The 17,414-nt window shown below is 41.0% G+C and overlaps 1 protein-coding gene across 1 annotated transcript in view; it reads left to right on the forward strand.

Annotated features, from left to right (window-relative positions):
• Nucleotides 1-16,347, forward strand: part of RNF19B (ring finger protein 19B) — a 21,145-nt gene extending 4,798 nt beyond the window's left edge. The window contains 8 exon segments of the mRNA XM_023727266.1: nt 4,939-5,144; nt 6,564-6,708; nt 8,103-8,265; nt 8,716-8,830; nt 9,898-10,038; nt 10,968-11,175; nt 14,588-14,719; nt 15,502-16,347. Of these exon segments, the coding sequence (XP_023583034.1) occupies nt 4,939-5,144; nt 6,564-6,708; nt 8,103-8,265; nt 8,716-8,830; nt 9,898-10,038; nt 10,968-11,175; nt 14,588-14,719; nt 15,502-15,976 (1,585 nt within the window). The 3' untranslated portion in view covers nt 15,977-16,347.
• Nucleotides 16,348-17,414: the final 1,067 nt, after the last annotated feature.

The following is a 17,414-nucleotide window of genomic DNA, read 5'->3' on the forward strand; positions in this document are numbered from 1 at the left end:
TGTGTCTCTGCTCTGTGTGTGTGTGTGTGTGTGTGTGTGTGTGTGTGTGTGTATTTGGCGATATTGGGGAGCATGTAAGTGATCTTAGAGTTCTCATCATTACTTTTATTGTGATTACTCATGATAATAAAAATACCATATATTAAAAGATGCATCATTGTTTACAAAATATTTGTAGAATAAAGAGTCTTGAATTTCTCTTTTCCCATACTTGAGTTAGATTTTATCTTACTAGTAAATGTTGTTTGCTACCAGCAAGTTGGCCCCTGACTCATGGCAACTGTGTGCACAGTCTGTTCTTTTTATTTTCTATTTTTAATCTACATCAATATTCCCCAAGGTATGTTATAGGCATTACTCAAAAGAAAAATGCTCAGTGATTAAATAAGCTTGAGAAATATTGGGTAAACAAAATGTAGCAAAAGTTTATTTCTGAACTTCTTAAAAGAGTCTTTAAACATGCTAATATGCACTGTAAGTCTTCAAGTGGAGGCATATGGTATAATTTCCCCAAATTTAGATCACCATGGAACGTATTTTTGTTTTTCCTGTGGCGTCTTTAAGGCTTAACTGAAACTTTCCTTCCAAGAAGTTTTTCCTATTTGCCATTTCTAAACACTTTTAACAGTTATCGCTCTGGCCTGCCTTCTCTTAGTGTTCTTAATTTTGTGCTCTGAGTAGATTGAGAGTTTCTCTAAGACTGGAATAGCTATATTCTGACTTTTTCTATAGCTCTTGTATTCAGAAATCTTGCAATTAGGTCCTAGGAGAATGGAATAGGAGATAAGTGAATTTTGATAGAAAAGGAATATGAGCAGCACAGTTCTTGGAGGAGAAACAGAGGCAAGGGTGGAGGTGGGCAAGAAGACAGACAGGCAGTCATGCAGCAGACACCACTGAGAGTTAAATAGTGTTGAATCTCGGGTGAGTACTGGGTGTTACAAAAAAGGACTTAGGCATAGTCCTTCTTGACAGAGAGTTTGGCCTACAGGTCCACCACTCCAGCCTCTCATTGCTGCCTCCAGCCCCTGCAGAGTCCACCTTTCTGCCCGACCTCGACTGATAGTATCAGCTAATGACCTTCCTGGGACAATGGGACTGGACTGTCTCCTAAATCGGAAACTTCTGTTCATCCCTAGCACATTTGGGAGGGTAGAGCAAGCTCTTCTGGGCAAGACAAATCTCAGTTAGTGAAGAAAGAGACAGATGATAAATAAGATAGATATGAAATTATAAATGCAATGTGATAATACTAAAGAAAATACAAGTGCTCTAAAAGCGTAGGCAAGAAGCCCTGGTGGCGTGGTGGTTAAAGTGTTCAACTGCTAACTGAAAGGTCAGTAGTTTGAACCCACAAGCTGCTCCGTGGGAGGAAGATGTGGTAGTCTGCTTCTGTAAAGATTACAGCCTTGGAAACCCTATGGGGCAGTTCTGTTCTGTCCTATAGGGTCGCAATGAGTTGGAATCGACTCAACGGCAATGAGAGAGCACAGGTGAAAGAACACTAGGTTTTGCATGATGGTGTCAAGAAAGACTTAACAGAGGAGGTGATCTTTCATCTGGTCCTTACAGAGTATAAGTAAGAAATTTGTACCAGGCAAACAAAGATGAGGGTGGGGAAAAATACATCTTAATCCAGAGTGTTGTGAGCAGATGCATGGAGGTTTAAAAGTACAAGTCACAATACTAAGTCTGGAGTCTTGTTTGGTTAGCCTCTGGATACATATGGTGTACTGGGCATGATCAGGGTAATGACTAGAGATCAAGCTGAAAAGGCACGCCAGATTCAAGTTGATAGGCCTGTCTATGCCATGCAAAGAAGTTTAGGTTTTTAATCCCATAGGTAGTGGAGACTCATTTGAACAACGTTTTTCTTTTTTCTTGAAGGATTTTAAGCAAAAGAGTAATATCTTTATGACATCTCTTTGTTAGATAGCATTTTGGAATGGAATTTGGATTGGAGTGGGGAAAAAAGAGACCAGGAAGACTTTTGCAATTGTCTGGCCTAGGCTTGTGGGTCTAAACTAGGGCAGGAAAAAAGAAAATGGTAAGGATGCAGCTCATTGTGACAGCTTGGCTCAGGTTTGACTCTGGGAGCATAACTCCAATGCAACTGCTTATGCCCAAGGAGTGTTTAAAAGGATGGATCATGTCTACCACCCCTTTCCTGAACCACACGTTCAGGGTCTATTTGTAAATGGGTAACCTAGTTACATGGCCTGGGGATGGGAAGCACAGACATAATATAGGAACATGTTTTCTTAACCACTGGGGTCTGTTAGAGTATAATCAAATTCATACTAATGGGAATTTTTTTTCTAGGGTTGAAGTTAGGTAATGCTGTGGTCTGTCCTATACATTATGAAGTTTTTGAAGATTTAGGAAATTAATAAAATGAGTAAAATTCTATGAACTTAAGGATGTGTGTACCTGTATTCTTAACAGCATATAATCTTTTACAGCTCCCTTTTAGTTTACTAATTAGCAAACCTGAATGGTTGGTTAAGCTAAGAGAGCAGGGTAGGAGAGATGCTCCACTACAGGGCATGGAAGAGGAGAAACAAGGTGACTGGGGTAGATTTGGTCTCAAGGATGAGGTTTTCAAGTACCTGGGAAGAAGACTGCCCTGTTCAGAACTTAGAGGTTTACCCCTAAAATGGGTTTATAGTGAAACCCTAAAATGGGTTTAAGTTATAGTACCTGGCATATAGTAAACCAATAGATAAACCTGGATAAATTTGAGTATGAACCAGTGTGCTAGACCCTGGAGATGAAAAAATGGATAATACTAGCCCTTGAGTCCAGTCTGGTTGGGAAAGCAAGCATATAAACAAAATTACAATATAATCTGATAAATCTTATAAAATAATTATGCACAGGCACAAGGTAGGCAACCAGCTGCCTGGAGACGTTAAGTAGATTTTATAGAGAAGATGACAACATTTGAGCTGGTTCTTGAATGGATGATAAATATTTGCCAGGGCAGGCAGTAAGGAAATGACATTTCTAGGCAGAAGGAATAGCATATCCAAAGGTAAGGAAGTAAGACACAGTGTGCAGTATTTTTTAAACCGCACTTTTCAGGGCAAGTTCTCAAATGCAGTTTGAGAACATATGTTTAGCTATACTTGAAGGTGGCAAGCACCTATGCCTCCATTTTGGAATAGAAGCTAAAGTTTGGAGTTTTTAGCTAGCTCAATATCATGTAGTATGAGTCAGCCACAAGGAGCCCATACTAGGTGCCCAAAAAAACCAGAATGCCAAGTCTCATGCCCTGAGTAATTCTGCATCATGGCAATAGATTGCTGTTGATTCATGAGTATTTTGGGGTCATTTTTCTTCCTTGGAACCAAATTCCATACCCAAAATTGACGTTGTCAATCCTACCAAATGCTCTTTTTTTTAAAAAAAGAAGAAGGGATTTGTTAATATTTACCTCCACCAAGTGAGGTAGGAATGGATCGTGAAGTGATCTAGGCTTCCTGACCTACCATCTGTCCAATTTGTAACTTCAGAAACCGGCTTACTACTTTCCTGAGGTCATCCAGTACCTTTCCCCTTTAACACAGAATAGCAAGCATGTCACTTTCTTCAGGAGAACCATTGTTTAGTAGTTATTTTGCACCTAGGTGGGGTAAATTCACTCAGAACTCCTACAGGATATGAATCATTTGCATTCACACATTGACCTATTCTCACTTTGTTCTTTCTGAGAAGAATTTTAATACAGCCTGTATTATATAACCTTGGGGATACATTATCATCTATATTTTTAAGTCATTCTCAAATCAACTTGCAGAATCTATAATAAACCTAAGAACTTGAGTTGCTGTCATGAACATCTAGCATGCATTCGAATAAACAAACATAAATAATAAATCCAAGGAGACGTTATTAGCCTTATGCATACGTTGTTTAAGGTCCTTGGTTATTGCAGGGAGAGCATGGAATAGGGAACAGCAAAGTCCAGATGGCAACACCTAAGCCTTCAATCACTGACCTTTTTAAAAGTTGTGTGGTGAACTTTCATAACTGCCATCTTCCTTTCACCATTTACTTATTTAAATTATTTTTTAAATTTGTTTGAAACAAATGTCCACTTATTAGGATAATTTGAGCATTTAGTTGACATATTTAGATTAGTCAGGAAGGCTAATAACTGTAAATGTATTGGATTGTTTGTGAGAGACTAATTCTTGGTAAATATGAATTACAAGAAACAGTTGATGCTGGTGCTGATAGATTCTGAATTGCTGTCTTCAAACTAAGAATATGTATTAAAAGATAAAGAGGAAGATAGGGCGATATGCTGTATTAATAATATAGATGGGTGATATTCTTGGAGACTGTCAAGAGAGAAGATATTCCAAGGTATAGATTTGAATTGAAAAGAAAAAAATGTATAGAAAGATAAGATGAGCTTTCAGTATAGGAGGAGTTGATCATGAATCCATCTGTGGCTATTGTCTCTTAGGCTGTGGTCAGACCTGCTTCACGGTAGAAAAAGTACACTTGCTTAGTTTTTGCTATGGTTCTTTATTTTACAAATGTTCCATTCCTTCAGGTAAACAAATTCTAATCTCTAAATATAGCAAGCCATCGAAAGGAAATAAAACTTGCTGTGGCAGACTGCTCCTAAAGCAGTCTAAACTATGACAGAATAAATGCTAGAAATTAGGCTAAATATATTTCCCCCATTTTTTCAGGAAATAAAAGGATTTGAGTTTGGAATCTTAAGAAGAAATCTACTTGCTCACACAGAATACACTTTATAGTTGGTCAGGCGCACTTGTGCTTGTGTGTGTGTCTCTGCATCATATGTGGTGAGGAGGGGGGTTGGGCGCCAAACAGTGTTAACCCACTGGAACTGATGAATAATATCTGTGTTTGTTAGATCATTCTTAGCTTACTGGTATCGCTTCCTATTTTCTTACTCAGTTACGCTGTTATTGCCTATGGCTGTGCCAGCTGCCCAAAGCTGACCTGTGAGAGGGAAGGCTGCCAGACTGAGTTCTGCTACCACTGCAAGCAGATATGGCATCCGAATCAGACATGCGATATGGCTCGTCAGCAGAGGGCACAGACGTTGCGAGTACGGACCAAGCACACTTCAGGCCTCAGTTATGGACAAGAATCTGGACCAGGTATAAGTTAGCATTGTCTCATTGTCTCTTCATTTGACATTTCATGATGTGGGCCCAAAGCTGGAAGAAAGAGATTACCTTACTATATAACAAAGTAGTCCTGGGGATCAGAGGGCAGAAGAGATCATTTGGCAGTACTTTCAGTATTATATTTAATATGTAGCTTCCCTGCTCGACCATTATATATTATCCAACCCAGGTAAAACCAGAATACAACAAACTGAATTCTCTTGTTTCTACCTTAGTAATATCTCTCATTGGAGATATTACTTTTGATGGGGGCTTTTTTAAAACTTACATTGCAAGGAGAAAGACGTTTGATTAGTGTTAAACCTGTACTGTTTTCCAGCTAGCTCTGAGTGTATCATTGCTTTTGAAAGTAGGGTACAGACTTAAGGAAAGGGAATAATAGTATGGGTTAATGATTAACCTTAAAAGGAGGAATGTCACACATTTAGTCCCAATCTTGACAAGTCAGAATAAACCTATTTAAAACTGTCAGTGGGTTTATTGCCTTTTATAAACGTATTTTATTTCACTGATGTCATTCGGGAGAGGCTAGTAGGAAAGATTTTACCATTCACTTTTTCCTGGCACACATAATCTCCTAAATTGTCTTTGTAATAGGATAGTTTCTCATTTGCTGTGAAAATTACCAGGTGTTTGCTACATAGCATTACTGATTGTTTTAAGGTTTCAAATTTGAAAGGATCACAGAAAGGGACTGCGGGTTGTGTGAACAGCAGACCACAGTGACACTTTGTGATCCTAAAAAATGAGTTTCCTCAACTTAAGTTTCTCAAAATTTAAAGCCAATTTGCAGGATGCAGCCTATTCTTCCTGGCAGCATTCTGCTCGTAATCCTGCCAGCCTATTGGCTGGTGGAATTTCCAGTTTTCTTGGAACTGTCTTTTTCTCTAGGGAGGTCTCCTTGCTCAAGTGTGGTTCAAGTGCTGTGTAATATGCCACTTACTGGGATGGGCAGCTCAATATGAGACAGAACGACTTTAATGAAATTTCCTGCGGTCTAGACATAGCTATCCCTTAGTAAAGTGAGTTAACACAATTTGAAATTCTCGGTCAAGAATTCTTGTCAGCCTTGTTATTTTTCCTACATATACTTGTAGGAATAATTAAATCAAACTACATTTAACTGGTGGTTTTTTCTATCCAAGGAGCCTTGGTGGCACAGTGGTTAAGCGCTCAGCTGCTAACTGACAGGTCGGTAGTTTGAACCTACCAGCTGCTGCATAGGAGAAAGATGTAGCAGTCTGCTCCCATAAAGATTATAGCCTTGGAAACCTTATGGGGCAGTACTACTCTGACCTATAGGGTCGCTATGAGTTGGAATCTACTTGACAGCAATGGGCTTGGTTTGTTTTTTGGTTATTTTTCTACCCATTCTTCCTTCCCCCTTAGCAGATGACATCAAGCCATGCCCACGATGCAGTGCTTACATTATCAAGATGAATGATGGAAGCTGTAATCACATGACCTGTGCAGTATGTGGCTGTGAATTTTGTTGGCTTTGTATGAAAGAGATCTCAGACTTGCATTACCTTAGGTGAGATGAGAAACGTGTCCCTTGCTTTTATAGTCTTGTTTTCTCACTGATTTAGGGGAAAGGATGTCAAAGAAATAAATTGTCCTCTCGTTACAGCATAAGAAAGCTGTAAAATAGATCTCCTTGTTCCTTAGAAGCACCCCTCTGATCTTGTTTTTCTCCAGCTCAGTAACTGCCAGAGACCATCTCTGTTACCTTCCAGATAGAGTTCTGTTTCTCTAGCATGGCTTTTAAGGCTTTCCACAGTCTGGCCCTAATCTTCTTTTCTAGCTTTTTCCATTTTTTTTTTTTTAAATATGTTATATTCCAAATAATCTGGGCTTTCTCTTCCCTGTATCTCTTCTGTGCTGTCTCACCCCCACACTTACTCATGTTCTTTGGCCTGAAATGCGTTCTAATGACCTTACCCTCTCTTTTCAGTACCCTCCTTTTATCACAACTTGTTCAATTCTTACCTATTCTTTAAGGACCACTTAAATGCCATTTCATCCATGATGCCCTCCCCTAACTTTTTCTGCCTCATTCTTCTTTATTGGCATTCCTTTATCTTTATTTTTATAAACATCACCCCTGCTTTTCTACTTCATGCACATGTCCAGTCTTGAGGCCAAGGTTTTATTTTTTTTACCGTTCCTTGCATGTGGTGAGTTTCCAAAGAATTTATTAAATCAACATTAAAACATTGTCCAGGGGGAGTTGCTATTTAACATTGATTGTATGGAAGAAACACCTTCATTTCCAATTTAACAAACATTTGAGTACTTGCTATCTACCAGTTATTGGGGACACAAGAGTGAGTGAGACATGATCTTTACCTTTAAAATTGCTTATCCCATCTAATAGAAAGAAAAACACACATACAAAGACAAAAGGAGTGAGCAAAAATGTCTGGGCACAGAAGGGCTGAGAATAAAAGTAGCCAGACTCAGTACCAAACTGATATATATATATATGTAGGGTGTGAAGAGGTCTTTTTAACTTCTTTCCCAGGAACATGGTTTGTAGTAGAGAATCAATGAGATATGGTAGAGCACATACCAGGAAAACTGCAAATCAGAATGTTCATTATCTGCAGGGCACAAATGCGTGTGGATGAGATGGCTGAGTACGCAGGCTATGCAAAGTCCTTAGTTGTGTTAGTCAGGGAAGCTGGATCAATGTTGGTGGTTTAGGGAAGTCTGGAGGCATGCCTTTATTTTAAAAAACAGTTAAGAGCCCAGTGCCCTAACAGTCTGGCCTTGTCCTTTGTTCCCGCTTGTATATTAAGTTCATTTCCTGTAACCTCTCTTAATCAGTCTTACTGACAAGAAGGCTCTTGCTGTTATCAGACTCTCTGATGACAACAGCTGTACTTATAATACTGACATTAACTTTAGTGTATGTTTCCTCTGCAGCCCCTCTGGCTGCACATTCTGGGGCAAGAAGCCGTGGAGCCGTAAGAAGAAAATTCTTTGGCAGCTGGGCACGTTGATTGGTGCTCCGGTGGGGATTTCCCTCATTGCTGGCATTGCCATTCCTGCCATGGTCATTGGCATTCCTGTTTATGTTGGCAGGAAGGTAAGACATGCTGAGTTCTGTGCATGTGCCTGTAGGCTTCAGGTTTGATGGTAAAGATTTGAGGAAAATGGGGAGGAGCTTATGTTTCAGAGCTGTCTGAAAACCAGCTGGTTCCGGGATAAAAATAACCTTAGTTTTTTAAATGGATTGTCTTAAGAACTTTCAGCTCTCTTGACAGCCTGGGCCTGGTTTGTCTCAGTGACTTAAAGGTAAAATGCTTACTTTATTCCCTTGAGTTATTTTGTCTCTTTTTGGGGTGATTTTCTCTGTATTAGTTTATATCTTCCAGGACTGAGTTAGATTAAAATTGGAAAAAGATGGCATCTTTAGGATGGAGGATGTGTTTTAATATAGATAATTTATAAGTGAATATTCATGTGTCCTTTTTTTTTCCTGGCAAAAAGAATGATGACCTGACCTGTTGACCTGAATTTTCTTTTTTATTCTTAGATCCACAGCAGGTATGAGGGAAGGAAAAGCTCCAAGCACAAGAGGAATTTGGCTATCACAGGAGGAGTGACTTTGTCAGTCATTGCATCCCCAGTTATTGCTGCAGTTAGCGTTGGTAAGCTAGTCGGGACCACAATTCCTCTCTCTCCACTTCTCTCCTCTCCCTACTTCCACTCCCCACCCCTCTTTGTTTTCTATCAGCTTTCTGACCATAGCAGTTTGACCAGCTGGCCAGATGTTTCATCCTAAAGATTCCTAGATTTTATGCCAAACCCACTTTGGTAGTTAACTCAATTAGACACCATTATTATGATTATTTTTCAGTTTTCCAGGCACACTAAATTATCGGGGTTTGGGATCTTTTATTCTTAAGTTAGTGGCTAGAACTTGGTCTGACACATAGAAAGGTTGAATTAAAGAAAATTAAGGTTTAGTTTTGCACTTTGAGTATTCCTTCTCCCCCGTTCGCCATGGATGTCACAGAACCCACAAAACAAAATTAGTTTTATTTTGATTTGTCTAATGCCTCAGTATTTTGGGAAGCATATAATTAACATTTATTGAGGCTCTCCATATGCTGGGAGCAGTTTTGAGTATTTTGCATATATTAGTTTACTTAAGCCTCACAACAGCACAGTTGTGACATACAGATGCAGTAATTTGCTCAAGATCACTCAGCTGGGGCATGAAACCAGGCAGTCTGACTTCAGAGCCTGTGTTTTTAAGAACAAAGCCATTCTGCCTCACAGCATTAAGATTTTGGAATTATCCTAGGGGGGCAGGGGGGGCGAGGAGGAGAGCAATCCTAATGTTTGAGTCTGAATTGATTTTTTTTTTTTTTTCCTCCGGGGATGGGGATTAGCCCTTCAGCAGAGAATAGAAGGGGAAAAATGAAAGCAGCATATGCTTACTGTGCTGGTCATTCTCATTTAACACTGACAGCCCTGGGAGGATATGTCCAGGGTCACACAGCTAGTAAATCGGCGCTAAGATTCTAATCCAGGGCTTTCTGATTCCAAGTCCAGTCATCGTTCTGTTACACTAGGCTGGGCTACCTCTTTGGGATAGTCATGTCATTCCTTGGCCCTTTATAAAGTGGTTTGTCCATGCTCAGGCTGGAAAGGAGAATTCAGGACATTTGCAACTGATGGCCTGCTGACATGTTTCTTTCTCTTCCCCCAGGTATTGGTGTCCCCATTATGCTGGCATATGTCTATGGGGTTGTGCCGATTTCCCTGTGTCGTGGAGGAGGCTGTGGAGTTAGCACAGCCAACGGAAAGGGGGTGAAAATTGAGTTTGATGAAGATGATGGTCCAATCACAGGTAAAAGCAGGATTTCTTCCCCCCATTTGACTTTATGGGACTCAAGATAAAAATCAATAAACTTAAGCACATTTTACAGAGACTGTCATCGGGTTACTTTGGATAATGAGCTTTGTAGAGGGGTAAAGTATTTTTAGATTTTCATTTCTTTGTTCCAGAGTTATTACGTTAATTCCTCTGGTACTTGGCCTCTGTGTGGCAGGTACGAACTAGTAGGATTCCAAGTAACTCCAGGTATGCTGGTGGTAGTGGTGATTATAATAGCCTTGTACCTGCACAGTACTTTATAATTTTCAGAGGACTTTACACAGCTATTATCTCACTTGCTTTTTCACAACAACCCTCTGAAGAGGGAGAGCAGGAACTGTTATTATCTCCATTTAATGGGAATTTAAGCTTTTGTCTCCATGTCTGTTAAATGGAGTCAAGAGCTTCAGCAGCGCCGGCACTAGAGCAGGTCTTCTGACTTCTATTTAAATGATGTTTCTACTGTACTATAGTAACTAACTTGTGGCACAGAGGTTTTTTAAGCTTCCTGCTGGAATCAACACTTAACCTAAAAGTGTCTTGAAATGTTTGATTAGATGGCAGCTGTGGTGTAGTAGAAAGAATACTGAACTTGGAGTCCGAATTGTACTTTTGTGTGACCAGCTGTGACCTTGGACGAGTCATCTAGTTCTAAGCCTTAGTTTTCTGATTTAAAATTGGGGCCAGTAATGCCTAGTTATTGGGAGGATTAAATGTAAATATATGTTAAAACAACTGATGTGGTGACTGGACAGAGTAGCTGTTCATTAAGTGTTTGAATAAATGAGTACTTTTTTACATGAAAACTCTCCACTCTGTAAAGAGTCATTGCAGGAAATATCTACCAGACTCTGTTTTGATGCTGCTGTGTCTTGAATCAAAATGTTTTGTTTCATCCCTAGTGGCAGATGCCTGGCGAGCCCTCAAGAATCCCAGCATTGGGGAGAGCAGCATTGAAGGCCTGACTAGTGTGTTGAGCACCAGTGGAAGCCCTACAGATGGACTCAGTGTAATGCAGGGCCCTTACAGTGAAACAGCCAGCTTTGTGGCCCTCTCTGGGGGCACACTGAGTGGTGGCATTCTTTCCAGTGGCAAGGGGAAATACAGCAGGTAAGCAAATGGATAACTTGTGTCAGAACCAGTTGGAATTATAAGATGTAGCATATGTGTGGGTCCCTGGGTGGCGCAGACTGTTTGCGCTCAACTACCATCCTAAAGGTTGGTGATTCAAACCCACCCAGCAGTGCCATGGAAGAAAGGCCTGGCAATCTGCTTCCATAAAGATTACAGCCAAGAAAACCCTGTGGAGCAGTTCAACTCTGTAAAACATGGGGTCGCCATGAGTCGGAATTGACTCAACAGCAATGGGTAGCATGCCTGTACTGAACCGTATCTCTGTGCTAGGCATGTCTCATATATCATCTCATTTTGATTTAACTATCAGTAGAATTTTTTTTTTTTTTTTTTTTAACTTTTACAATTAGAAAACAGGCTCAAAGATTAAGTGACTTAACAAAAGTTCGGTGTTCTTTCCACTGCACCATAGCTGTTGTGACTTCAGATCCTCCCTCTACTATATTAGGCTGCCTGCATCAGGAAGGAGAGCATGCATTTTGTAGAATTCCCAAGGCTGTATCTTGTTGGCTTATTGGTGCTATAATTTTTACTATCTTCCTATTCCAGTCTGATGGAGCCCTCGTGGCACAGTGGTTAAGAGCTTGGCTGCTAACTAAAAGGTTGACAGTTCAAATCTACCAACCACTCCTTGGAAACTCTATGGGGCAGTTTTACTCTGTCCTGTAGGGTTGCTATGAGTCGGAATCGACTCAGCAGCAATGGGTTTATTCCCATTTGATAAGGAAAATCAGTTCTATGAACTTGTGTTGGGGATATATAAAGCTTTATGATCTAAAGAAGTTGTGACTTGATTGGTCATTTCACCAGTTAGACGAACCAGAATATGTTCAGAGGAGCATAACACATGCTACATGAGAAACGGTTAGTTGAATGCACTGGAGAAGACACCTGTGGGGGAGGGATAAAGGTAGGCAAGGCATGGCAGGGAGGTAGAGGAGGAAATGGTTATCTTCAGAAAAAGGATTAGACTTCTTTCTGTGACTCATGCCAAAAGGTAGATTAAGATCAGTTGACAGAAGCTATATAAAATTAAATCTGTTGCCATCGAGTCAATTCCAACTCATAGCGACCTATAGGACAGAGTAGAACTGCTCCATAGAATTTCTAAGGAGTGCATGGTTAGCAGCTGAACTCTTAACCACTCGCCACTAGGGCTCCTGGCAGAGGCTATAGGGAAACTAATTTTGGTTAGTATAGAGAATACAGGGGAAATCTATATAAAAGTTAAAAGAAGGAATGGACTATCATAATAGATACTGATCTGCCTATCCCTGGAAGTGTTTAAAGTGAGACCAGATGGCAGTTTGGCTATTAGAGGAATTCAAGCAACAGCTGGCGGGTAGAATGGATCCCACACCTGAGTGCCTGTCAGTCACCTGGGGAGCCTCGTAAAAATACAGTCCTATCCCAGAATTAATAAATTAAGAATCTCTTGGAATGGTAGCTAGGGATCTGTATTGAAAAAGCTTCCAAGGTGATTCTAGCACAGTCCTTACATGAACCAGGATCTGGGAACCACCTAAGTAGATGGCCTTTGTGAAAGACCCCTTCCAACTCTTTTTTAAAAAATGTTTTTTTATTGTACTTCAGGTGAAGGTTTACAGAACAAGTAGTTTCTCGTTAAACAGTCAGTAAATATACTGTTTTATGACATTGGTTAACAACCCCACGACATGTCAACACTGTCCGTACTCAACCTTGGGTTCCCTATCTCCAGCTTTCCTGTCCCCTTCTGCCTTCTAGTCCTTGTCCCTGGACTGCTGTGCCTCATTAATCCCATTTTGTTTTATGGGGCTGTCCAACCCCTGGCTGAATGGTGAACCTCGGGAGTGACTTCACCACTAAGTTAAAAGGTGTCTGGGTGCAATACTCTCAGGGTTTCTTCAGTCTCTCTCTGGCCAGAAAATCTGCTCTTTTTTGTGTGTTAGAATTTTGTTTTACATCCTTCTCCAGCTCTGTCCGGGACCGTCTGTTGTGATCCCGGTCAGAGCAGTCAGTCGTGGTAGCCGGGCACCATCTAGTTGTAACTTCCAACTCTTAAGTGATTCTATGGCAAGCTGAAACCAGAAGCCAGGTCTTCTGACTTGATGCACTTTCCATTGCACTGCCTCATTTTCCTGGACCTTGACACATTCTTGTCAAGGCATCGGAAGCTGAGCAGCAGCGAAGAGGCACAGGCAGCAGGATTGAGGTTGCTTGAATGTGCAGCTGTAGGTGGCTGCTGACCCGTCTGTGTCTCATGACTCTGGTTGTCTCTTGTTTAGGGGATCCCATCCCCACTTGCCAGGAGTATTCACTGCTGTGCTTTCTTAAAACCAACACCCTTGTAAATAAGCAGACAGACATAATTGGAGACTGACTTGCTGAAACTGCAGCTTGGCCAGTCCAGCTGTTCCAGTTCTGTGAAAGCCTTTCTTTTATAGGAAGTGAATGAGTCAGATGGGTTTGACTGTGAAACTCATTATGAGGAAATACTTAAGTGTGCAGTCAAATGGTGTTAGAGCCAAGAAAGGAAATAGTTATGGGTTCTCAGCTCTGAGACACTGAGAAAGCTTGTTGCTACTAGGAGGCTGGCTGCTGTATGGCCTTCAGTCACATAGCCTAGGGGTAGTTTGATTGCTGAATAAATGTTTGAGTTATCATGTAGGAGGCACTGAGGGTAAAGTGTGAATGAGATGTGGTCCCTCCTTTTATGGGGCTCAACAGACTAGTGGGAGAGAGGTTCGTAAATTGATAACAATAAAGAGATAAATGCTATGGAAGCACTTGGCAGGAAGTGACAGGTTTGCTGGGAGAGTGAGGAGATACAACATTTTCATTTGTTGTTAAGGACTAAGTATGAGTTTGTCAAGTATAGAAAGGAAACTTCCAGAGAGAAGGATTTGCAAAGTCATGGAGGTATAAAACGTGTAACAGGTATTTAAGGAAAGACGAAATTCAGAGTGGTTAGAATTTAAGATCTATAGCGAGAGATGGAACTAGAGAGAAAGATTTGGAGGCAGATCAGAAAGAATTTAAATGCCTGCAGGTATTAGGGAGCCCAGAGAATTTTTAGAGTGATCAGGTCTTTGTCCACACTGTCATTGGTCTGGAGATTGTTTGACTTGGACTTAGGGGATACTGGAGAGGAAGAATAGTTGCACTTATCCAGGCAGGAAATGTTGAGAGCCTAAAGTTAAGCAGTAGCAGCAGGGATAGAAAGGAGGGGATGATTTCAACAGATATTTAAGAGAGAAAATGTATGGGCATCTGCTTGAGCTGTTCCGATAGTTGGAAAAGATCAGATCACCACAATTTGCAAGAGAATGATGGAGATGTGCCAGTAAGCAGGTTGTCTTGGGATACCCAGGTCTTATATTAACTTGACCGTCCCCTCTTTACACAGGTTAGAAGTCCAAGCCGATGTCCAAAAGGAAATTTTCCCCAAAGACACAGCCAGTCTTGGTGCAATTAGTGACAACGCAAGCACTCGTGCTATGGCCGGTTCCATAATCAGTTCCTACAACCCACAGGACAGGTATGTGAACAGTCAGATACCCAGGAGAGGTTGCATTTTCTGGTTGAGTACTAGGCCTTCAGAAGCTCAGTGCCTCATGTGAGTACCCTATGTATCATATAGTGGGGTTATGTAGTATACCCTGTGAATTCATTGAGCAAGTTCTTGGTACAGGAGTGTTTGGCATCTCTTGGCTTTTCTTCTTAGCACTTGATTTTTAGAAGTTTTTTTTCCCTTTCCTTTCTTTCTTTCCCTCCCTTTCTTTCTTCTCTTTGTCTTTCGTTGGCCATTGCAGAGCTAGTCGGCATTTATTGATGTCTGTGAGTCAAGAGTTTTCAGCCCTTCTGATGCTTTCTGTGGCACCCGTAGGCTGTTTCTCTTTTTTTTTTGAGAAGCTAGTGTATCTGGTATGGTGTGATTGCAGCATTCCCTGCTATAGGGACTCTGGCTTCGTCTAGTGGTAGCACGGTAGTGAAAAGCTATAAATATTTTGAATAGTGTAGTTGAGGATCTGACCCTTAGGTGAATTTTGGAAGATCTTATTTAGATGTCTAAAGAGATTACCTGAGTCACATTCATGTATGTGTGTTTGTTTTAAATCAGCAAAAAGAATCTAATTGCTGTTCTGCCTCTTAATTGAATGTTAGGTTTAAGTTTTCTTTTTGTTAAAAGTGAGCTCTAGTCTACCTTTAACCTATCTTTTTGGACTTCATAATCCTGAATCTGCAGACTACTTTTACCAGCCAGTATAGCAAACTATATCCCCCATGCATGACTCAGCAAAGTGGATTTTGTCTTCACAGAGAGTGCAACAATATGGAAATCCAGGTGGACATTGAAGCCAAACCAAGCCACTATCAGCTGGTGAGTGGAAGCAGCACAGAGGACTCGCTCCACGTTCATGCACAGATGGCAGAGAATGAAGAAGAAGGTGGTGGTGGTGGCGGCGGCAGTGGTGACGGCGGTGGCAGTGAAGAGGATCCCTCCTGCAAACACCAAAGCTGTGAACAGAAAGACTGCCTGGCCAGCAAACCTTGGGACATCAGCCTGGCCCAGCCTGAGAGCATCCGCAGTGACCTGGAGAGCTCTGATACACAGTCAGACGATGTGCCAGACATCACCTCAGATGAGTGTGGCTCCCCCCGCTCCCATACTGCAGCCTGCCCCTCTACTCCCAGAGCCCAGGGTGCACCGAGCCCAAGTGCCCATATGAACCTCTCTGCCCCAGCTGAGGTGCAGACTGTCTTGAAGCCAGAAGGTGCAGAAGCTAGAGTATGAAGTGGAATGAATGCTCCTGTTCTGAGAAGCACACTTGTAACTGCATCTTTTGGAATCTTTTTTTTTGGGGTGTGGGGGGGCGGGTTGGGGATGTATGTATTTTATTTCAAAGATTCTCTGGTCACAGGTTTTCCCCAGGGAAATTCTGAGAAATTTGCAATTTCTTACCAGATAAAACATGGAAATTTTGCCCTTAGTCACTCCCTCTCTATCCCCCCACCGCACCTTTTTTTTTTTGTTTTAATTTATTGGTTAAACTGATGGTGGCGATCTGTGAGGTGTGTCAAGGAGTGTACATATGTATGTGTATATTGTATGTATGCTAACGTATTACTGACAGACACATTTTAATAAAGATTTGTCGTAATTCAGCTCATCTCATTTTCATTGGCTTGGATAGTTCTGAAGAGCCAAGTGTTTGCTTGAACTAAAACACTGTGTCTGTAACAGTCTCTAGACCTTAGCTTTTCTAATCCCAGGAAAGAAGGATTGTTTTCTAATCAAATTGCCGTGAAGTCATCTATGAACCAGTGACTCCTTCTGGAATGATAGGAAGCAAAACTAGGCTTGGCTTTGGACTGTGTAGTCAGACTGAAGAGTGGTAAACTGAGTTGGCCAGATAGGGAAGCTGCAGATTAAAATGAGCTTTGCTTGCCCTCTAGAGGCAGCTGTGCAGGTTTCCTGTTAAAGCTTTTTTTTTTTTTTTTTTTTTTTTTAAAGTGAAAAGAAAGTTTTTTTTGGCACATATTCAAAAGGACAAAAGTGGGAAGCAGACAACTATGCTGCCAGAGGCATGTCTGCCCGAGTCCGAAGAATACTACAGAATAGGCAAGAATGGGAAAACGGACAAACATGCTGCCACAGCCATGTCTGTCTGAGTCCAAGGAAGGTTACAGAATCATCAGTATATATCAACATCACAAAATGGTAGAATTATTAAAAGCATCACTTTTTCACTGATTGGCTAGAAATTGTAATCTTACATTTTGAATCATCTTTCTTAACAATCATTGGTCCAGGTTTCAGGGTCTTCATTGGTCCAACAAATTCCTATTCACTAAATGTTAATAGAAAAAGACAAAAGGCGAGAAGTCCTTTGGGCTAGGTTTTATTGCCCTTTTGTGAAAACTTCCTTAAGATAATTTCTGAGATTGTCCCATCTGTTGTCTTATCTCAGGGCCCAGTTGATGTGTCTTTGTGAGTCTGTGAAGGCTCAGCTCCTACTGGGTCATATCCTGTATGCTCAAGGAGAGGGAGTAATAACTCCAATATTATTTCCTAAATCGGTCCTTCCTTTTGATTGGAGATTGGAGATAACACATTGATGATCAATACCTGGACTTAGTCTAGCTCTTAGATGGTGGCCATTGCAGGCTTTTTAAACTCACAGTGCTGGTTTTCCACCGGATACCATCTGGTTCTTTAACCAGGTTATTAA

This window comes from Trichechus manatus, unplaced genomic scaffold (genome assembly GCF_000243295.1).
Source record: "Trichechus manatus latirostris isolate Lorelei unplaced genomic scaffold, TriManLat1.0 scaffold00015, whole genome shotgun sequence".
In the NCBI taxonomy this organism is placed as follows: domain Eukaryota; kingdom Metazoa; phylum Chordata; class Mammalia; order Sirenia; family Trichechidae; genus Trichechus; species Trichechus manatus.